Source organism: Gastrolobium bilobum, unplaced genomic scaffold (assembly GCF_033153095.1).
Source record: "Gastrolobium bilobum isolate Gb01-03AN ecotype WA unplaced genomic scaffold, APGP_CSIRO_Gbil_v1 utg46927, whole genome shotgun sequence".
NCBI lineage: Eukaryota > Viridiplantae > Streptophyta > Magnoliopsida > Fabales > Fabaceae > Gastrolobium > Gastrolobium bilobum.
The window spans coordinates 1-22,858 of NW_026897295.1; the positions used below are offsets into that span (position 1 = coordinate 1).

The 22,858-nt window shown below is 36.9% G+C and overlaps 2 protein-coding genes and 1 non-coding gene across 3 annotated transcripts; 2 read left to right on the top strand and 1 right to left on the bottom strand.

Moving 5' to 3' along the window:
- Positions 1-842: 842 nt before the first annotated feature.
- On the bottom strand, positions 843-1,644 carry LOC133305759 (uncharacterized; the record flags this gene model as incomplete). Its single annotated transcript, XM_061505999.1, has 1 exon — positions 843-1,644. A coding segment is annotated over exon 1 (802 nt), but the record flags the coding sequence as incomplete, so codon positions are not given.
- A 931-nt stretch (positions 1,645-2,575) lies between these two features.
- LOC133305762 (small nucleolar RNA R71) lies at positions 2,576-2,681 on the top strand. Its single transcript, XR_009750808.1, has one exon. It is a non-coding gene; the product is annotated as a small nucleolar RNA R71 (small nucleolar RNA).
- A 3,008-nt stretch (positions 2,682-5,689) lies between these two features.
- LOC133305761 (serine/threonine-protein phosphatase 7) lies at positions 5,690-14,209 on the top strand. The gene is made up of 5 exons (XM_061506000.1): positions 5,690-6,333; positions 7,755-8,249; positions 10,152-10,298; positions 13,614-13,721; positions 13,902-14,209. Exons 1-5 carry the CDS (start codon positions 5,716-5,718, stop codon positions 13,977-13,979), a joined length of 1,446 nt encoding a protein of 481 aa, XP_061361984.1. The 5' UTR covers positions 5,690-5,715; the 3' UTR covers positions 13,980-14,209.
- The last annotated feature ends 8,649 nt before the right edge of the window (positions 14,210-22,858 follow it).

Consider the following 22,858-nt stretch of genomic DNA (forward strand, 5'->3'; position numbering starts at 1 on the left):
ATCTAGCATTTGGTCAATGAAAGGCAAGGGGAAGTGGTCTTTCCTAGTGGCTTTATTGAGTTTTCTGTAGTCCATACAGATCCTCCAACCAGTGACAGTCCTAGTGGGTATTAGTTCTTTTTTATCATTTTCCACAACAGTGATCCCACCCTTCTTAGGGACACACTGTACTGGGCTGACCCAGTTACTGTCAAAAACGGGATATATAATCCCAGCATCCAGCCACTTTATAATTTCCTTTTTTACTACCTCCTTCATGATTGGGTTAAGCCTTCTTTGCTGCTCTCTAGAGCTGCTGGTTAGGTCATTAAAAAGAATTTTATGTGTGCAATAGGAGGGATTAATTCCTTTTATGTCTGCCAAAGACCAACCTATAACCCTTTTAAATTTTTTTAAAACAATCAGCAACTGTTCTTCCTCTAAATCAGTGAGCAGATTGGACACTATAACAGGCAAGGTGTCTTTTTCCCCTAGATAAGCATACCTAAGATGATTAGGAAGAGGCTTAAGTTCTAACACAGGGGGCTCTTCAATTGAGGGTTTAGGAAGTTTTAACCCTCTCTTTGCTAATTCTAAAGACTCAAATTTTTTTGTTTTTCCAAACCACATCAGTTCTGGAATTCAACCACTTAACTACTTTTTCAGAATCAGTTTGACTGATTTCTAGACCCTCAAAACCAGAATTTTGTAAAGAGTCTAATGAGGACTCATGCAAAAATTTATCTTTGACTACACAGTCAATGATATCTAGCCTAGAATATTCCTCAATGTCTATTGGGTATTTCATGGCTTTTAAATATTAAATTTTACTTGCTCACCATTCAATTTCATGGCCAACTCACCCTCCTTAACATCTATGACAGCCCCACCAGTGGCTAAGAAAGCCCTTCCCAAAATAATTGGAACCTCTCTGTCTTCCTCATAGTCTAAGATTATAAAATCAGCAGGTAGAATGAATTTATCTACCTTCACCAAAACATTCTCTACTTTCCCTTCCGGATAAACTAAAGACCTATCAGCCAACTGCAATGTGACAGTGGTGGGATTAGGCTCTCCTACTTTCAGCTTTTTGTACACACTCAAAGGCATTAAGTTGATACTAGCACCTAAATCACACAATGCTCTACCTATGTAGTGGTCTCCTATAGTACATGGAATTGTAAAACTTCCTGGGTCTCCTAGTTTATGAGGTATCTTACTAAGAAGATATTGACTGCTCTCTTGTGTAAGAGCAACAGTCTCAAACTCTTCTAGCCTCCTTTTTCTTGAAAGAATTTCTTTCATGAACTTCACATAAGAGGGTATTTGTTCCAATGCATCAACAAATGGGATGTTGACATGCAACTGTTTTAGGAGGTCTAGAAATTTCCTAAACTGATTATCTTGCTTCTGTTTTTGTAACCTTTGAGGAAAGGGTGGTGGAGGTCTTTTTGAGGCAGCAGGTGTATCATTATTTGGCTTAGGGGCTGAACCCCTTGGAGTGGATTTTTCCATGGAATTATTCCCTAAAGGCTCATCTATTGGGGGCTGATTGTCTGGTTCAACCAGAATGGGTAAGGGGTTACTATGCGCAGCCCTTTGGGGGCTGTCATGAACAACAGAATTCTGAACAGGTTCAGAATTTGCATCTTTTTCTTTCTGCATGTGCTCCTCTTCTCTTTTTTTTTTAATGTGGAAGGTTGAACCACAACTTATGGCTGATTTACAGATCTGCCATTTCTAAGCTCTATCATATTGCATTGCTCTTTATTTCTCCTAGGCTCTTCAGTGTTACTAGGCAAGGTACCAGGGGATCTGGTATTCATAGTGTTTGCTAAATGGCCTAGTTGGGATTCTATGTTCCTCAAGGATGCTGGAATACTTTGCACAATAGCTTCCAAGCTGTTTTGCTTGGTCTGTTTTTTAGCCAAATATTCCCTTAACAAAGCTTCTAAGGAAGAAGGTTGAGCAATAGACATCTCACTAGGTTGAACAACAGCTTGCTGCCTTGAATTTTGTTGGTAATTCTGGGTGGGAAAAGGCATTTTGGTTTGGGCATTGGAGGGGCCAGCTTGCTGCCCTTGCCCTTGGAAATATTGAGGAGGTTGGTTTTGCCTCCATCCTTGATTAAAATTAGTGGAAAAATTATTTTGGTTCCCCACATAAAACACAGATTCTGGGTTTGATGGGCAGCTTTCATACAAATGGGGCCCACCACAGCAAACACAAGTTACACTTGTGTTTATTGCGTTAACTTGAGGTTGGGTCACATTTATTTAAGGTGTCGGTACAGGAACTTGGGGTTGGGACAATCTTGCCTCAATGGTTTGTCCTTGGGTTCTCACTAAATTGGACAATGCATCAAACTTGGCTGAAAAGGGCTGTTACAGGGTCTATCTCATGTAAACCAGCCACTCTCCTTGGTTGATTTCTCTCTTCAGGCCATTGGGCATAATTTTGAGTCATATGTTCTAACAACTCATGGGCCTGGTTAAAGGACATAGTCATAAACATGCCATTAGCAGCAGAATCTGCCAAAGCCCTGTTTTGAGTATTCAGGCCATTGTAAAGAGTTTGTAACACTGCCCAAGAGGGCAATCCATGGTTAGGGCATTGCTTAAGAAGGTTCTTGTACCTCTCCCACACATCCACTAATGTCTCACTATCCCTCTGCATGAAGTTAGCAATATCACCTCTAGTTTGCACTATCTTGTTGGAGGGGGAAAATTTCATGATGAATTTCTCAGCAAGGGTGTGCCAATTGGTTATGGAGTTGGATGGAAGGGAGTTCAACCATTCTTTGGCTTTGTCAGCCAGTGAATGAGGGAAAAGCTTCAATCTTAACACATCATCCGAGATATTGGGATTCCTAAAAGTGTTGGCCACTTCTATGAAATTTCTAAGGTGCTTGTGTGGGGTCTTCCATCAACAACCCATGAAACTGCTCCATGTTTTGGAGCATGGTGAACATCACCGGTTCTAGCTTAAAGGGCACTCCATTCACAGGTTGAGCTATGCTTGGATCTAACTCATCCAACACAGGTATGATGAAGTCCATCATGGACCTATCATTGTCATTTATTACATGCGGGTTTTCTATCCTTGGTGTTTCTTCTTCATTCCCATTTCCATTTCCATTTCCATTTCCTAGATTCTCCATTTCTTCAAAATTTGGGATTGGGATTTGCCTTTGGGCTCTTCTCCTAACTCTAAAGGTCCTCTCAGGTTCTGGGTCAAATGAATCAATGAACGGGTGTGGAGTTGCACTCATGCACCCTTTTTAACTAAAACAGGTAAACCTGACTTAGCTAAAACACCTAGATTACTAACCAACTTTTTTATGCAAAACAAGCAAAAAATAAACAAACAAGAACCTGCAAACAGAAAAGTCCCAAGACAGTTCACAGCTTTACAGCTTTATAAAGCAGACTCACTGAAAGAGTGAGACTGATAATTAAAATAAAACTGTAACTACAAAATTATGAAATAAAATAACAACTATGAACTATTAGAATAAAAAAAAATTTAAATAACATAAAAGAAACAGAATATGAACAGAACAGATTTTAAACTACCAATATTCAAGACACTACAGTAATAATAATTAAAACAAAACTGAAACAGAATTCAAATGAGCTACACTAAAAATAGCAAAAAAAAGCAGTTCAAAAATAGCAATCACACAGAAATCTGATCATGTACGCCTCGATCCTCAGCAACGGCGCCAAAAACTTGATGCCTTGTTAACAGTTGTGCAAGTAATGCGTGCAAGTATACGCGACAACAAGTAATATAGGGCTGTTATAAGTCCCAGTTATCGTTCCCACAAGGATCGTTGGCGTTTTGAAATGACTAAAATTTGTAATTGCTTAAAACTGAGTTACTATTTGAAAATAAAAGAAATAAAAATTGTAAAGTAAAAATAATCTAGAATGGACCTAAAACACTACTGTTCACTTTTCTTTTAGAATTTTCTGAATTACTTTCCTAAGTTATAAAATAAGAAGTAAGAATGAAGCAACTTAAATGACAGATGTGACAAAAAAATTTTGAAACAGAACAAAGATTGAAATATGAAATAACAAAGGAAATTGGAAATCTGAGTTGATAAAGATGTTCAAAAAGGTGGGTTGAGTTCTGACTCTCCTTCCCCACAGTGCTTGAAAAATAATTTGATTAACAAAAAACTCATCATAAGATTCTCAGTTAACAGAACTGTATTGTTAATTTTAATCTCTTAAAAATTATTTTATTCCAAAGTTGCCCACTTCCACATCTCTATGCCAAGTGGGATTAGGACTCTTGAGACTCAGGTCCAATATTACATGAGGTCTCATTCATTTCTGAAATGAGATCCCATAAATGATTTCTCATCTAAGTCCATGTGTCTAATGCAAAATCCAGAGTTAGTTATTTCTCAACAACTAATTCCTAACCAAACCTCTGACATTCGGCCAAAATGCAGATAATTTTAAACATTAGAAAAAGCATTAAACAACTGAGATAGAAAAATTAAAACCAGAAAACCAAACATTTAACAAGCACTGAAGTTTGGGTATCACCTAAACCCAACCTCTAAAAAGTTAGCCACTATCCATAGAGATGAGGCTTGCAAACAGTAACAGAAAACTAAAGAAATTACAAAAGAAAAATGCTAGAAACTAAATTACAGCACTGGCCTAACAACCGGCAATCTCAGTGCTGTAAAGACATGCATCAAGTTCATCAGATGAACCAGAATCTCATTACAAAACAGAACTTAAAAGAAAATAAAATTAAAATTGTTCAGAAAACAATAAAACTAAAAACAGTAAATCAGAACCAAAGAGAAAAAAATCCTGCCCATGACTCACTCCTATTTTCCTTTTATATAGGGCTCATTTCCTTCTTTGCACGATTTTCCTCTCCAGCGCAGCAAGTGTCACGCGCTTCTCGCGCGTTGCAGGCAGGTGGTCCCCAGCAGCTCCCTCCTTCGCTCATACAATCCGGATGGAACTGTCGCTCCTTCAACCCGTACACTGACGCGTGCTCACAATCGCTTCAGCCTCCACTAAGTAACGGATCTTTGTTTGGCTTTTTCTGAACCCAAAAATAGTGGCTAGGGTTTTCGTGTTTTCTTTTCTTAATGGACTGTGGGTGTGGGTCAAATTTGGACAGATGAACCGTGGACAAAGGATATTCTGACCTTCTGGATCGATTTGGGGCAGGGATTAGGGATGGAGGATGCGGGTTCTGATCGCACGATGTGTGAGTGCTAGGGTTTTCGTTTTTTTTTTTCTTTTTTGCGTTTCTGATTCAGTCTTCTCTTTCTTTCCTTTTTCTTTGTTTCTTTCTTCTCTTCCTTTGGGCTTTAGTATTTTAGGTCCGACCCATCTCTTTCTTTCTCCAGTGATGTCTTCTTTTCTTTCCTTTCATGGGTATTTCTGATGCAAAAAGAAAATGGGCCTGAAAAATGAAATGTTACAGCCCATTAATAATTAATCAACAAAAGATCAAACAACTCAATTTTTGGGTATTTTATAGCAAAATAAATCTGTTTTTCTCTTCATTTTCTAATTAAATCATATGCTCTAAGTCTCAATTAAGAGACTTATCACCTACCATTTCCTTAATATCATTTCCCTATTATTCATCAAAATTTTTCTCAACCAAACGGGCGTAGTTAATTTATTCACTCCAGTGAAGTTGTTAAATTTTTAAATTGTTAAATTTTTAAATTTTACCTATTACATATCTATGGCTCTTAAACTTCCCAAAAATTCTTCTCTGACACTTTGTTCCTCTACCATGACCCTTAATCCTGACTCAGCACCACCGCATCCTTCACCGGATTCCGCCACCGTCAACGTCAACGGCGCCGCTACCTCCGAGGAAAACCAACTTGCGCAACCATCATCACCACCACCATCATCATTATCAACATCACCATCACCATCGTTTCCAAGTCCACCGCAAGAACTGCGAGTTCCAATATGGTGGTCAGAAGATGGAAATCTCAGCATCGATTGGATCGAGAATCTGATGGCATGCTTCGATTGGTCTTCGAGGAACCTCCCTCCCTCGGAGTTCCCTTCGGTTCTTCCCGTTCAAGTCTTCGACTCTCTCATCCTCGTCGCTTCCAAGATGCTACACAAGGAACCAAATTGCGTGCCGGTAGACCCCTTTCGCCCTAACTCCGATTCTTCCGCCACCGTCGTGGTGGTTGGGGACGTTCACGGGCAATTGCATGATCTGCTCTTCCTTCTACGAGAGGCCGGTTACCCCTCCCAGGATCGAATCTTTATCTTCAATGGCGATTATGTCGATCGAGGTGCTTGGGGCCTTGAAACTTTCTTGCTCTTGTTGGCGTGGAAGGTAAATTTTCAAACCTCTCAATCATGTTCTAGTTTTAAATGTCTTTGGCAAAATTGAAGTTTCAATTTTTTAAATTTTATTTTAACTTTTTGTGTTTTTGGAAAAATAAAGTTTAAATTATTCATCTTTGGATTTTTTTGGTTTTTTGTTTTATTGCTTTCCATGAACAATTCTCACTTGATTCAGTTAAAAAGCTTTTTATGTATGTTGTATTTTATGGATTAATGTAATGTGACAGTTCGAAAGGTCAAATATGCCTTGAGTTTAATTAGATGTAAACCATGTACTATACTTTGTTTGACAGTTTATATAGATGCTAGTATGCTGCTATTGAGATAATCCTAATCTTCTATGCTAGCTTGTCTAACTAGTGTGGATAAGGTAGGGTTTGTTTTATTATTTTCTAAGAAAGACTTAGGATAATTTATCCTATAATATCCTTATCCGTTGTTTGGTGAGCTCATGGGATAGAATAAGCTTATCAGGTTGAGTTATTTTATCCTGCTTAAAGCTTGATAACTTATCCCAAGGGAGGGCTTGGGTTAGAAACCAATAGGATAGGATAGCAAAATTTATTTATTTTTATTTATTTACTTCTCTAAGCCAAACCCCTTCCCATCTACCCTGTTCGACTTCCTTTTGTCTGTAAATTTGCAACAAAAATCAGGGGAAGATGACGACAATTAGCTTGGAAGTGGATTTGAGTGTCGTGTTAACTGTGAAGTGAGGAGAGAGAAGTCAATGACTGGGATGGAAGATGCAAGATAGTCTGCTACATCATCACGGGGTTCAGTGAGAGAGTAGTAGGTTGAAGGGATGGAAGAGGCTCCATTTGATTCTGCGAAGGCTTTGATGCTTGAAATGTCGGATGCATGAATCTTTTGTGGTTTTGATGAGGAAATGGTAGTAGCTGAAGCCATGGATATTTTTGAGTGAGGGAGGGGAGTGATATTTCATGATTTGAAAAGAATGAGGAATTGTTGTCAGCTTAGCAGGGGAATTGTCGTCATATGAGGAAGGTGATTTTGATAATAAATTTTTTTTACGCAAAATCATTGCTAGGGGAAGCCATGGATATTTCTAGTTCTCGTTCTCGCTTCCCTTTGAAACGCAGCAAAAGGGTAAAATAAAGGGTATTTTAGTCCATTTATATCATATCATGATGATATCTGGTTCACTTCAAACACATGATAGGATAACATAATCCTATCATACTGCTAATCCAGTGCATATCAAATATATGATATGATATATGCTTATCCAATCCATATCCTATCCTTATCCAATTCTCTTATCCTATTTGTCTTTATCCTATCATGTCCACCAAACAGACCCTTAATTGCTTGAAATAGGGTCATTGGGGGATGAGATAATTTTTTTACTTTTATGTTATTTATAGTTCTGTAATTATTTTGTATCAGGTATCCATGCCGCATAACATATATTTGCTACGCGGGAATCATGAATCTAAATACTGTACTTCGGTTTATGGTTTTGAGAAAGAGGTAATGGTAAAGTATGGTGATAAAGGTAAGCATGTGTACCGGAAATGTTTGGGATGCTTTGAAGGTCTTCCTTTGGCTTCTATTGTAGCGGGTCGTGTATACACGGCTCATGGAGGTCTTTTCCGCAGTGTAACTGTAACGCCATCAAAGAGATTAAAAGGAAAGAAGAACCGTAAGATTAATTTTAATCCTGATAGCAAAATTCTATCTCTTGGATCGTTGGAAGAATTGTCTAAGGCTCGACGATCAGTTCTTGATCCTCCTTGGGAAGGCTCAAACTTGATTCCTGGTGATGTTCTGTGGTCTGATCCATCAAAAACTCCTGGTCTTGCTCCAAACAAGGAAAGAGGAATTGGCTTGTTGTGGGGTCCTGATTGTACTGAAGAATTTTTGAAGAGGTACCAACTAAAGGTAATAAAACAAGTTACTTTTTTATTCCATGGAGATGTGTTTAATTGTCTTGGTGGGTTGTATTCGAGTTATTAAATTTGTTCTGGGAAGTTATTTATGGGAATTTTTATCATATCATATTTCTAAGAAAAGGATTATTTGTTAAACATTGATTATGAGAGCATGTATCCTCTTTTACCAGCTTCAGATTTCTGCTTGATTTAACATGATTATTTAAGTGAAGTGAAGAGAAGAAGACTTGATTAACATAATTTTAATGTATTGTCTGGAAAAAAGAAAATTAATTCAAGTGGTTAGATATTAATAGCTACTGTTTCAGAAAACTTGGGAAAAGAGGGGAGTCAAAAGGAGTGAAATCAGAAAAGTAAATCATGAGTTTATTGTTAAATTGGGAGTTGGGACCTCTGGTGATTGGGCAATTTTCTTTTATTTAGTGTATTAGCCAACTTCAAGACTGATTGAAACCTAAGTTTACAATGGCATATTTCATGCACCCCGGGAATTTGTTTAGATTTAGTGTTGAATGTGAAGGAAAATTGTGGAAATAGGTTCTGTAGGTATTTGGATAGAAATCTGATATGATTGGAATGAATTATAATCCTAAGTTGTGCCCAAAATAAAAAATCTAACCCCAACGTGAAAAGAAAACCAAAAGGCATTTTCTAAATATACTACACCTATTTCTAAGAGGGCGAACCCAGAACCATGGCAAAACTACTCCTCTGTGACATAAAGGTCACGGGCTTGAATCTGGGAAATAACCTGTTTGCAAATATGCATGGGTAAGTTAGTTGGGGTTTAACGGGAGTGTTTTTTTTTTTTTTGGTTATACTACACCTATTTATCTTTACTGATTTCTGAAAATTACGCAGATATTTACTATTTGAACACCCAATATGTATTTAGAACTGACTAGATCCTTAAGTGGCATAATTAATGACTTTTAACTGACTTTTGGACTATCTATAATTACTTTACTCATCCCCTAATTATGATATTGGACTCTTCTTGGCTTATTAAACATATTAAATACATAAAACAATGACTCTTGGGTAGCTAAAATATCTAATACTCTCAAATAATACAAATATAAGACTCAGCTGCTGCATATCTTATAAGGAAGTTTTCTTTATTCTCTGTCAATTTTTTTTTTTTTTTTTAATTAGTGTAAACCATTTGTGCACGTTAGTATTTAACAGGTTACAAAGTTCCTTGTGTTATGATATTGACTTAATGCTAAAGCTCAGGACATCATGGTGGAAAAGTATCAGAGCTTTTGAAGGACTAACACTTAAAAAAGCAATTGTGCACTCCAATTCATATGAACAGGAATTATTGGATTAAGATAAACTAATGGATAGTTAGCATTTTTTAAACGTGTAAACACTAGTCGAATATATTGAGTTACATTACATTATGGTATGTGTTGATAATTTCATACACATGTACATCAATTATTTTCTTATTTATATAATGTGTCCTTATGCTTTTAGATTTTTATTGTTTCCCACATGTCCAAATCATTGCTTCACAGTTCATATATTTGCTGGTCATTGCGAGGGTTCTTATGCTGGTATCAAACTGAGTTCTTGCATGATATAAGAGATGCTCTAAGCCAGCTACTTAGGAAACCGGCTCACAGTTCATATCTTTACTTGAATGTCTAACTAACTATAATTTAGCTTATTTATATGAGCAATTAGTGCACATGTAACACTGATAACCTTAATGTTTAATCAACTACAAAATGGCTGAATGCTTTGAGTGCTTGCCTACTATGTCTCCTGGCTCTGCGTAATATTCTGTGTTATGTTGTTGCTCTTTGTATGTGTATATGATAGTTTCTTGTTTATCTGGCAACTTCTTTCTGATATATGGATCATCACTTATGTTCTTTTTCAGTTGATCATCAGGTCACATGAAGGTCCTGATGCTAGGGAAAAAAGGGATGATTTTGATGGAATGGCTAATGGTTACACTATTGATCATGTTGTGGATTCTGGAAAGCTGGTCACCCTTTTTAGTGCTCCTGATTACCCACAATTTCAGGTTTGTTATTAATTCTCTTGGCTACACATTTGTCTTATACTCCAATCTCTTACGTATGTGGTAGGGTATTAGTACGGATTACGTACTGCTAATCCTTAATGGACCTAAATGGATTTTTGCCGATGTTAACTCCTTTTTTCTTTCTTATGGTGGTGGTTTTTTTTTTTTTGCCTCTTGGGGGGGGGGGGGGGGGGGGGATAGCATCATTGTTATGTTGAGAGGATAAACAGCTAAAAGTCACATTACTTGCCGTTATGCTTTTTGAAGATGACTTTACAATAGATACCAGATCCGAAAATGAGGAAAATTGAGAACCCAAGAAAAGAGTTTTGTATTAATGAACCTGAATTCAGAATGGATTCAACAAAAGAAAACAGTACATCCACTAATTTTAAAGAAGGAAAATTAAAAGAATGGAAACAGATGAAAACTGGAAAAGAAAGTGATCGTTCAGAGCAATTGGAGAGGCTCTAATTCTCTCCCAAGTTCCAGCCCAAGCTCCAAATTCTGCTGAAGTCCCAAATGAACCATGCCTTTCCCTACTTATTCCCTACCTTATTCTGCATCTTGCCTCTAACCTATTCCCCCTCAACAAACTGAGGAATATTATCTCATAACTACCCATGTGCCGACTCCACAGGTGTCCTTTATGGCTCAAGGAGGTTTCCTAACACTCTATTTGTATGATTTATATATAATTAGGATCAATAACTTGACTAGGATTCAATCAATCAATGAGTGTAAGCCTTGGTGCAATGGTAAGGTTTCTGCATTGTGACTTAGTGGTTAAAGGTTCTAGTTGTGGAAACAATCTCTCTGCTTGTGGGTAAGGCTGCATATATCTGTCCCTCCCCAAACCCCACATTGGTTACCTCATGCACTGGGATACCCTTATATTTGTTGAAATGCATTGTATATATTTTCATTGTATTCTGATTGAGACTGGACCAGATAATGCAAAATTAAGAATTATAGTATTCCACTGTAACTACTGTTATCAGTATGATAGCAGTAGTTGTAAGTGTTTACAATGAACAAAATGAGAGAGATAAATAACAGGGACATTCGAAAGGCCCTGAACTCTCCCGAACCACTCTATAGACACTCCTTTCTTACCTTCTCCTTACTCTACTCTCCTTTTATATTTTCTGTTACAACAGAGTTTTCTCTCCCAATGACCTTATGTCGCGCTAGTAGTTAGTTATAGTCAGTCACGCTCATTTCCTTGCTCCCAGTGGTTAAATCTTCAATGATTCCTCCTAGTGTGCACCCTCACAATTGGGGGCTTCCTAACGTATTCCTTTGTCATTTTAAGGTTAGCATGAACCTTATAGGTATCTGGAAAATATATTATCTCTTAATAGGAAAACATTTGACAGTGGTTTGAACATTCGTATTATAGAACAGTAAATATCTTGCACTAAACTTGTTACTAGTCATTTTGTGTTAATAAAAAGAATAGTAAAACTTCAGATATTATGCTGTGGTGTTTAATTAAATAAATTGTGTATATGAGTGGCATCCTATACATGTACAATGAATCTGGGAAGCTGTTAGAAACTAACTCAAAATTGATAAATGAAACAACACCAGGGGACTTTTTGGCCCATATTTCTCTGGATTTTTCTGTATTTATATCAACAACCAAACAAATTACACGATTACAGAAATTAAAGGACTGAATACAAAAGAAATATAGTGTCACTTCCTAATTACAGAATATGAAATCATTGCTAAAAGAAGTAAGATAGGTTCAGAGCAAATTCGAGAGTGCTTTGAGTCTCTCCCAAGTCCCAAAATTGTCCCAAATTCCAGCCTGGTTCTCCTTCTTTTCCTTCCTCTATTTATACTAAGCATTCTTACTCTCCATATATGACTCACCTTCGTTGCCTCTAACAGAATTTCCCTTCCAGAATATTCCCCCTCTAACTGCCTTGGTGACTCAGCATGAGTGCCTTGAGTGACTGATTCTCTACACTTCTTTCTAGAATGTTCCTTAAGAGATGGTATCCAAACAAATGCACTATTTTTCTGTTGATAATTTTGTTGGAGAAGGGAAAACCCCATTGCACAAAGACTTCCAAGCTTTGCAAAGAGTGAAGGTCGATTGTATGCAGTTTTATCCTTGCATTTTTGCAAATAAGCTATTTCCTAGATTTGAAACCGTGACATTCCAGTTACAAAGCAAAAACCTTACCACTTGCTCCAAGACTCACCCTTGTAATTTTGTTGGACAATATTCACAAGAAAATCTTAAAGATATGTCCTTGGCTTGCATTTTTGTTTCATTGATTAGAATTTGAATCTGTGATTGACCCACCCAAATCTCTACCCACCCCAATCATGCTTGCAATTTTATTCTTATATAAGTTGGTTGTTTCATAAAGGGGCGAACCGAAGCAGTGGTAAAGCTGTTCTTTCATGACTGAAAGGTCATGAGTTCGAATCCAGAAAACAGCCTCTTTGCAATTATGCAAGGGTAAGACTGCGTACAAGGATTGCCTCCACCCCACACTTGCTAGTCGGGTTAAACGGGGAGTGGTTTTATAAGTTGGTTGTTTCATGCTTGCAATTTTATTTTTTTTATTTTGTCTCACTTTCTTACTCTTTTTTTGCCCTCCTATATATCTCTATTTTTAGTTTACCTTAATATACTTTCCCTCTAATTCACACACACACACAAACACACAAATTTCATTTCTATCTTTTTTCAATCACTTCGTATCTTTCATTTAGGTTCATGTACCACCGACCCAAATTAGTTTGGGATAAAGGTGTTGTTGATAAGTTGGTTGTTTACTTTCGTAACTTAAATTCTTGTTGAAGGCTATCTTGGTTTGTATTTGGTAATATGGTTTAATGACTTATATGGCAATGGCTTCTTTTTTTTATAGTTGTCAAGCCACTTGAATATTTCCAGTAATCTTTATAAAGTATCAGAACATGTAATTCGCCAGTTGTAATTTCCATTAAGGAAAAACTTTACCAGTTGCTACTTTAATGTGCTAAGATGAATGTGGATTATCTTTTGTGGTTTTGTCTAGATAGCAAACTTCTATTTTCTTCTAAGTCAATCTTACAAGAAAGTATTAAAAAATATGCAGCTTGATCAAGAAGTTCAGGCATTTGTTAAACTCAACCTGGATGAATGACATTCTTGAAGAACTAAAATGTTTGTGGTCATGGGACTTTGGTTTGACAAACATTACATGACCTTGTTTTGCTTATAGAAATAACTAAGGAGGTTGAGATGTTTATTGAAATTATTGAATGAACCTTTTTATTATATTCTTGAAAATGTATTATTTGCTACAGGCAACAGAGGAGAGGTATAACAACAAGGGTGCCTATGTGGTCCTTGAACCCCCAAATTTTGACGATCCAATATTTCATGGATTTTCAGCAGTTACTCCAAGGCCGAAGGTAAAAGAATCTTACTCATTTGAGCCCAGATGTCGAATGAATTTTGTTGACATTGAGGGTACTAGGGACTTTAAATTAGTGCTATAGTTATGGGATTAAATTCCCTCATATCTTCTACAGTTTGTAATTGTAAAATTATCTGTATGAAGTTGTCAATTATATCTTTGTTCTGTGGTGCAGGTGAATGCCTATTACGATTATGAAGAGGTGATAGACTCCGATGAAGAATTGGACTTAGCATCCATGGTAACTGCCTGAGGAATTTGAGAGAAGAAAATGTTGGAAAGTTATCAGATTTGTAAAAATTATAGTTATTTTTTGAAAAAATTTCTTATTAAATTATAGGGGGAATATATTTCTTATGTTGGGGTGGGACCCATTAAGAAAAAGAGAAAAAAAAAAAAGTGGATCTCATTCACTTTTTGTTTGGATGAGATAATTTTTGTATCATGCAATATGAGAGACATATTTTTCTAAATTATAATTATTAATTATTTATCCAATTTATGAAGTTGGTGACATCAATTTCCCCAAAACAAAACTACCCGAAAAGTAATTACTGGATAGTTGCTTCGTTCCCACATTTCAGTTATGGCATTCCTAAAAATAGTTTAAACTGATTTAACACAATTGTACAGTTTCGCAATCCATATCAAATATCTTATATCCATTTTTTGGGCTACGGCTAAAGTTTAGGCTTTATCCACCCAAAGAATGAAGCACTTCAGTGGGAAGAAACTTTTCCAATTAGTTTTCCTTGGTCCTGGTCCTGGTCCTAGACTCCTAGTGGCAACTTTTCCATTTCCGTTTTCAGAGTTAAAAAAAATCATTTTGCTATCTACTAAAAAAATTACTTTTGCTTGAATGTGAAAATCGTTCTTTCACAAGGAGCTTTAGTATAGTTAATGTCTGTTAATAGTCTATTAGAAGGGAATATCTTTCTTCCTTTCTCAAGTTCAAAGAATCTTAATTGTAGTTTACAGATAATTAAGATTGGAAGGTACTTCTTCCTTCTTTATTCCCCCTTTTTACCATTTTATTTTCCAAAAAAATAAAATAAAAGACCAACGGCTGACTGTAATCTCACCCCCAAGGCTGCCAATATCATGACCTGATCTTCGGCAATTAGAGAACACTAGGTAGCTGATGTTAACATGGTTGAATTGTAACGCTTGAAAGTGACATATTTTTTTATTTTTATTTTTTACTGTTACTAACACAATTATATGCAGTGGCGGACCCAGAAAAAAAAGTTCATGTCCGCACATGGAGGAGTTGACTTATCAATGTAGAAAAAATATATAGGATAAATAGCAATTCTAGGCAGATAGAAATATAAATTAGTAAAAAATGATGTATAAATTAAGGGAAAAGTATGTGTCATTTTAAAGGGATATAAAATTGTATCATTTTAAGTGAGAGAAAGAGATAGATCATGGGGGAGAGAGTGGACAGAAAAAAGTGTGAGTTTCACCTTTTTGTGAGAGTGAAATGACACAAGTTGTGTCATTTAAAATGACAAACACTTTTTTCATAAATTAAATGTTACTAGTGAAGCAAGTATGACAGTGAAGCTATGTTCAATGATTGTTGAGTTGAGCGATTGAAGTGTGCAAACTTAGAAAATCAAGTCATCCTATCTCTTCAGTTACTACATGAAAAACAATATTATGCCATAAAAATTAGTGACATTTAATCTCAACACAAAAAAAGTATTTAACATCTGTATTGCAAAATTAACATTGACTAATATAAATATTGAATAAGAGACACATAAGGACATATAACAAAAAAAAAATCTAAAATCTAAATTTCATGTCTGCAAGTGCGGACATGTGCCCCTATGTGGGTCCGCCGTTAATTACATGTTATACTAAGCTAGAATTTGGCATGAGTTTGGCTTACGGGTCAACTATCCCATAAAACATGTTAAATGAGGTAGGCATGAATCAATCAGCCACCTCTAAGTAGCATTGCTTTCTTCGACCTTATTTCTAAGTTGTAACCTGTTATTCTCAATATATGATAGCTTGTCATATTTTCAGCCTTGTTAATCAATTAAAAGTAGCAATGAACCTTAATAAAGCTTATGCATTCAAATTTCTAACCTTTGCCGAAATACATCTCGCTGATAATAAATCCTTTGTTATAATATGATGGAACTCAGAAAAAGACACTACTAAATTCATTAACAATGGAGGCATAGCCTCTTTTTACATACACTAATACAATATAAATTGTAGAAAACAAACACCAAAAGACCTCACTCACTCTAAAGCCAATATACCTAGGCCAAAGAGATCCCAAGAGATCCTTTCCCAAAACCTCACTCCAAATATTCTGAATACATGCATAAAGAAAACCCCACCCCCAAATCACATTATATAACAACATCTCTCTCCTCTAACTAACTACTATGGACTCTTTTGCATTGCTGGGCTTGGGCCCACTTGTCATAGCCCAGCAATACTCCCCCTCCAAAACTCACCTTGTCCTCAAGGTGAAGGAAGAGAAAAGGTGTCGCGAGACAACATCCACTAGGGTCCCATATCTTGAAGCATACATCACCAGTAATGCCAGAACTCAGGAAATTGCAATTCTCTGATCCCCTTGCCCAATTGTTTTCATAATGCACTAGCGCTATATTACCTATAACCTCTTTACCCAAAACAACAAGGGGTATCTCCACTCCCTGTAAGTTCAGTTTTATGCCTTTTGTTGATGTCTACTACACAAAAAAGTTTTGGGCCACTAGCACTTCTTTTGGAGCTCCAAGATGTCTGGTCCATTAGCCTACAGTCACCACCTGCATGCTTGTCACCCGATGCAACCTGAATATATTTTGGGCCACCATCTTTCATGAAGCCCAAAATAACATCCACCCCACTTAGATTAAAAACAGAGAAATCTTGGGTGATAGTGAGATTAGGTAACTCCAAGCATACGCCCCTGTAAGCTCCTGGGATTTGCGTTCGATGGAAATCATCTACTTTGACAATAACTTCCCTAGTCGCGTCCATAGGCAAATTCAGAGTATCAACCACCTTTCTAACCCAGAAGTTGTTTGAAACTCCTTTGTCAACCAATATCACCACCTTATACCCTTTTAAATCTTTCCACAATTTAAGGGATCGATTGGAAGTGAGTCCTTTCACGCTGTGGACACTAGATGGTTGGTCCCTTCTCTTTGCACACCCCTTTTGTTGTTCTCCATTGCAGGAACTTTGTTTTCGCTTCCTTCCCCCAACAACATGACATGCCGCTGCAGACTCGGACATACATGGTCTGAAGAAAAGAGGCCATCACACCTAAAGTAAAGATTGTGTCTCTTCTTATCATTCAGCTCTTCTTGAGTCAAATGCCTAAACTGTGACCCACGACAATCATTGTTGCCAGCGTTCGCCGCTACTGTAGAGGCTCCCCCTTACGTCGTTGCACCAACTCCATAGTGGCTTCCTCTTGATGCATGATTAGGGTTATCACCTCCACCACTTGCAATTGAGGATAAGCTAGATCCAATTTTTTGGGTCCCTACCCTTTGGGCCATTACATTTAAATTGTTTCTTCCTTGGCCCATATGAGTATTGAGCCCACTTCGTACCTCCCTGTTTGTTAAAGCAGGATGCTCCATGTGACTATTATTTACCACATAACCAGCCCCATTTATACCGGCAATTGACCCGACCGACCCATCACATTCTCCCTTCCTTCCATTCCGTGTGCGTGTTGGAATGCGTCTTTCGTTTCTTCGTCTTCGTATCCAGTCTCCTCCTCTTTGTTCGCTTCTTGATCTTCTATTTTTCCATCTTCGACTCTTTCAGCTTCTGTGATCTATTTTTTTTGTTTTTTGTTTTTTTCTTTTGTTTCTTTGATTCTCCGCGTTTTACATCCCTCTGCACCTTCGATTTTTGCCTCTTCTCCTTTGCTGATTTCGTCGTCTTCTTTTTTTTGTTTCTTTTTCTTCTATTTTTTGTTTCTTTTTCTACCACCTCTACTTCTGCACTTTTATATTTTTTTCTTCTACAATATCATCTTCTTCTGTTCTTCGATCTGCTTCTTCTTCTTCCATGGTGCTTAGATCTGCATCTGCATTTACGTTCTTTTTTTCTTCCTTTTTTTTGTTTCTTTGATTTTGTTTGCTGATTCTTTTTCCTCCTTTTTCTGGATTAATCGATAATCCAACGTCATCTACTATACAGATCTCAGGTATATATCTCCCTATAAATGCTCTATCAAAGCTCTGCCAACTTACCTAAAAACTAAGCCCACTCCAAAGTTTGTACCAGCTGAGAGCACTATGTAACACCCCGTGTATACCCGGATTGTTATCATATTACAGTATTAAGCACAACACAATTAAATGCAGAAGCTAACTTTTTCTTTTCAATTATGACGTCATCATTATTAACCAAGTTGATTACTTATTCCTTTTTCAAAATATTGTCTGTATGTAAATTGCACTAAATAACCTCATAATATAAATGTGTATCTAGTCACGGGATTACAACACGTAGATCGGACAATACTGATACAATTATACAACTCAAAACTAAATAAACATAACATAATCAATGTGGCATGGACAACCCCCATACTCACCAAATAAGGCAACAAAGCCCAACAATATCTCAACTCAAATAACATGATAATTAAAATAAAGCATGGTCAACATCCAAGCATATCAATAAATAGCATGCATCTCAACTCAACTTTGGCCTCCTACCGCTAGAGGTATCAACCCCCGAGGTACCTGAACCTGAAAATGTGCCCCAACACAAGGTGAGATCTCTAAAAAGAAATCTCAGTAAGACAAGGGGTCCTCAAGAATCTCTCCACCCCAAGCTCACTTACATGTGCAATATAAGTTCCAAAACAGTATAATAATATCATTTCCAAAATATGTGCAATGCATCATATATCCATGTCATGTGTGTCAACATCCTACTGGCCAGAGAATAAACATGTAGGGATTACATACGTCTACAACCTATAGTACAAGGAACATCGCTTGTACCTCACCCACAGAATCAACATCTTGTATGTCGCCACATACTCAAGCTTACCGTCTATGTGGAACACCACATACATATCATATGACACTTGCACTCAAATAAACAGCTCAATAGCATTTCAGTAATCATTTCATATTTTCACAAAAACACAGCATACATATAACCATCTCTCCATGAGGTATAGTGGAACCAACAATGGGCAAAATCGAGGACACGAAAGCTTACCTCTCAAGCTATCAACCCAACAATGAGTCCACACCAGCCCACGTCACCAAACAGCCCACTCACAGTCTGTGTATAACAAAAACATTATCAACATTCCAACTCTAGAAGTTAATTACATTACGATAACGTTTCCTTTTTTATTTACATCTTTTCTAGTTCATAATTATCAAGCCTTAAGCCCCCCAAATAAAGGTATTAATGTTTTCCAACAGTAAAACTGACTTCCTAGGACCTCATGCCAAAATGGGGACTTTCTCACGCATAAAAAACTGGTTTCTGGTCATTCTGACAGGTAGGAATCGATTACCAAACATTGGGAATCGATTCCTACACTTGGTAATCGATTACCAAACATTGGGAATTGATTCCTACACTTGGTAATTGATTCCCAACAAAAGGGAATCGATTCTCACGCGGACAGAACAAAATTCTGCAGAATTTTTCTACATAATCCGCGACCCAAAGGTTCAAGGTTCGGTTTTCTCACAAAACAGATGTTCAAAAACACTTATTATGCATTGATTAAAACTATTAACTAATCAAAGTTCCCTCTTTTAGTGACTTAAACAAGCCAAAATCATGGATTTTCAAGAGAAATGATCATGGTATACCTATGGCTCAAGAACTCAGAAACAAGGAGGTGATTTTGAGCCCTCAGCTCACAAATTCTGACTATGCAAAGCCACGAATTTGATCACCAAGCTTGGCCCTTTATACCAAAAGGTGGCTTCTTGAAGTCACAAGTGACATATAAATGGCTTCCCCAACAAGAACCCAAGAACTCAGCCCCAACACCCACCAAACAGCAACCAAAAACTCAGAAATGAAAGGTCTCTCACTCACACAATGTAATCTCACACTAAGCTAAGGTGTTTTGGTGAAGGAATCATGAAGAAAGGTGGTGCCTTGATGGAGTTTCATGAAGAAAAGGCTATAGAGTGAGGTGGAGAGGGTGGCAGCCAAAATGCACCAAAAAAACCAACGTAGAAGAGTGTCAAATCTGACCTAGAGAAGTGTGCATTTAGTATTTATAATACGCTTAAGTTTAATCCGTCAGTATTAGCGCTAATAGCTCCGCTAATCATTTTAATCTCAAACTTCATATTCTGAACCTAGCCATTTTTCTAATATTTGTCATATTTTTATTGTAATTTTTTGCAACACTTTTCCGATACGTGTTGTGCAAATTGTAATCAATTTAAATCTTCCACACAAATACGCAAGTGCACGTGTCACAAGTAATAAAGGGATGTGTGAGTCCAAGTATCATTCCCACGGAGATAAGTGTCAAGTAATGATTATTTAGGTGAAGAAAGTGAGTAAAGTGATTGATTGTGATTGTTGGTTTGTAAAATAAAAGACAACTAATAATAAGAAAACAAGAAACTAAAATAATAGGTATTAAGATGATGGATGAGATATAGGTCAGGATCAATTTCCCTGATACAGCAATACTGATCTGATGCTTTAACGATGCTATGTCAATGCTAACTGGTAACCGAACACTAAGGTATGCTGGGGCTTTTGACCAACCTAACATATATACCCAATAACTAATTCCCACATCTCTATGGCCAAACTAATCACTGATTTGTTTACGTTCAAGTTCTAGGTTGTGTGGTGTGAATGATCTCTCTACCCACAACTTAAATAAGTTAAATTAACCTAATTAATCCACACTATTCAACAAGGGTCTGGATTCGGAAACCTCTCGGTCCCAACCTCCTCAATATCACATATGTATCTCTCGACATGCACACGTGAATAAGATTAAGCAAAATCGTTAAATAACTAATTAAACATCAACATAAACAAAGTTTAGGCATACATCTCAATGTTACAGCATAGGTACTTTATCACCTAACCTATGGAGCAAATTAGCTCATGATGGAGTTAAATAAAATAGAGAAAAGAAAGGTAGACTTCATTGGAAAACAGAAAAGAAGATGAAAACAATTGATGTAGGAAGACATCGTCACTGCCTTGCTCCAGCACTGCTCCAGCGCTGCTTCTCCTCCTCCAAGAACCTCACACACTCTCTCTCTAAAACTCTCCTCCTTGCTTCTGACCTTCTGAGGCTTGAACCTCTCTAACTGTGTTTTGAACTGTGTTTTAACTCGTGGATGAGCTCTTCTTAAATAGGAAAAATGGTTGGGCTTTGGGCTTTAGGAATTAAGAGTGGAGATTCATGAATTCGGTTGCTGCAGCCTTATCGTATCCTTGATTCTTGGGTTGTTGGCACTTGCTTGGATAGAACCTGATCTTCTTAGAATCCTTGTGCCAATGTTGTTGTTGACCGAGTATGAGCTGAGTTTGTTGTCCTTGATTCTTGGGATTTTCAGATTTGTTGGCACTTATTTGGATAAGTTCTTTATCTTCTTGGATTTCTTGTGCCAATGTTGTTGACCGAATCAATGTTGTTGCCCTTGTTCTTTGGGATTTGGTTAAGATTCAATCTTTGAATTTGTCTTTGACCCTTGTGATTTCTGGATTAAATCTTCAGAGACTTCATGTGCTTGCTAGTGTATTGTTGGGGAATAACTAACTTTTGAAATTCAAAAGTTCGGTTGTCCCTTTGTCCACGTTGTCATGATGTAGCGCTTGCTATATCATTACTTCGTCAGCTTCTGTGCTACAGCATTCCTACGTCAATTTTCCCTGCGAAGACAAACATTCAACAAGTCATCTTTTCTTACACAAAATCAAGGGATATTGTCTTATTTTCCATACTTAGTCATCTCAAAGCACTTAATCATAAATATACAATAATTAGCTCAATTATCATGCAAAAAGGTCAACTTATATGGAATTTATGCAACAAATTCATCATTAAAATAATAAATTAACTCTCATTTGGGAGAGTTATCACACTCCAAACTCAAAATGTTGCTCGTCCCCGAGTAACAAAGAAGAAATTGATTGATTGGTCTGCATAAATTCGGCAGCATAATTGCAGCAATGACTATTACTGAGATGAGCAGTTATGATGTAGCATTCCAACAGCAATGTACACGTGAGAGTTGCTTTTTAACCTTAGCCTTCACTTCCACTTTGGGCCTTGTTAGCTTATCTTTTCTTGGCTTCTTGCATCTGGAGTATTGAGTGTGTGTGTGAAGAACTTCCTTGTTGGTTTGATCCACTTGAGAGCATCAAACTAAGAATCATAAGACTTAGTTGTCGTATCCATACTTTGCCAAACTTGAATCAAAACCCATGTGTAGAGAGTTGAAGGAACGAGTGTCCACCTTGCTTGCTTTTCTTTTGACTTTGGTTCCTTCTTTTATTTTTGTGAGCTTTGCTCATGTGCATTGGCACTTATTTTATTTTTGTCTTTTTTACTTTGATTTTTCTTTTTGTGAGGGGCTTTTTTTTTTTTTCACTTGTGCTTTTGCACTTGCTTTAGCTCGGCTTCTTTCACCCTTATAGCCTTCAAGGCTTACTCATATGGTAAGATTCAAATCCATCAAACTTTGGACCGTAAGTCCTCATCCGCAATCCACTCTTTTGGCTTTTCTTGCTTTCAAGTTCATCCTTTGTGCTTGCTTGTTCAATCACTCCAGTTGCTTTCTGCTTTGATCATGTCAGCCTCCAATTCATACTTTCATTACCTTTCAAATTGAAGAGCACTTACTCTCACTCAACGTAACTACTGTTATCCTGTTACAGCAGAAAGGATCATAATAACATAGCTAAAGATGCAATTTGTTTCACCTTAATGATGCAGCATTAATTTCTAACTTCTTGTTACTCCTTATTGAGGCATTTTCTCCAACTCTTTTTCTTATTTTCATGCTGTAACATATACCTAATTTCTTTATTCAAACAAAACTGGAAATTAAATTTACCGAATTTAAAATCTAACTAACTAGCATCACATGTTCCTCTTTTTCATTAAATTTC

Excerpts from the sequence above, each read along its gene's own strand:
- LOC133305761 (XM_061506000.1), top strand. The coding sequence starts at position 5,716 with ATGGCTCTTAAACTTCCCAAAAATTCTTCTCTGACACTTTGTTCCTCT. Across the intron at positions 6,334-7,754 it reads TGCTCTTGTTGGCGTGGAAG|GTATCCATGCCGCATAACAT; the intron begins GTAAATTTTCAA and ends ATTTTGTATCAG. Across the intron at positions 10,299-13,613 it reads CTGATTACCCACAATTTCAG|GCAACAGAGGAGAGGTATAA; the intron begins GTTTGTTATTAA and ends TATTTGCTACAG.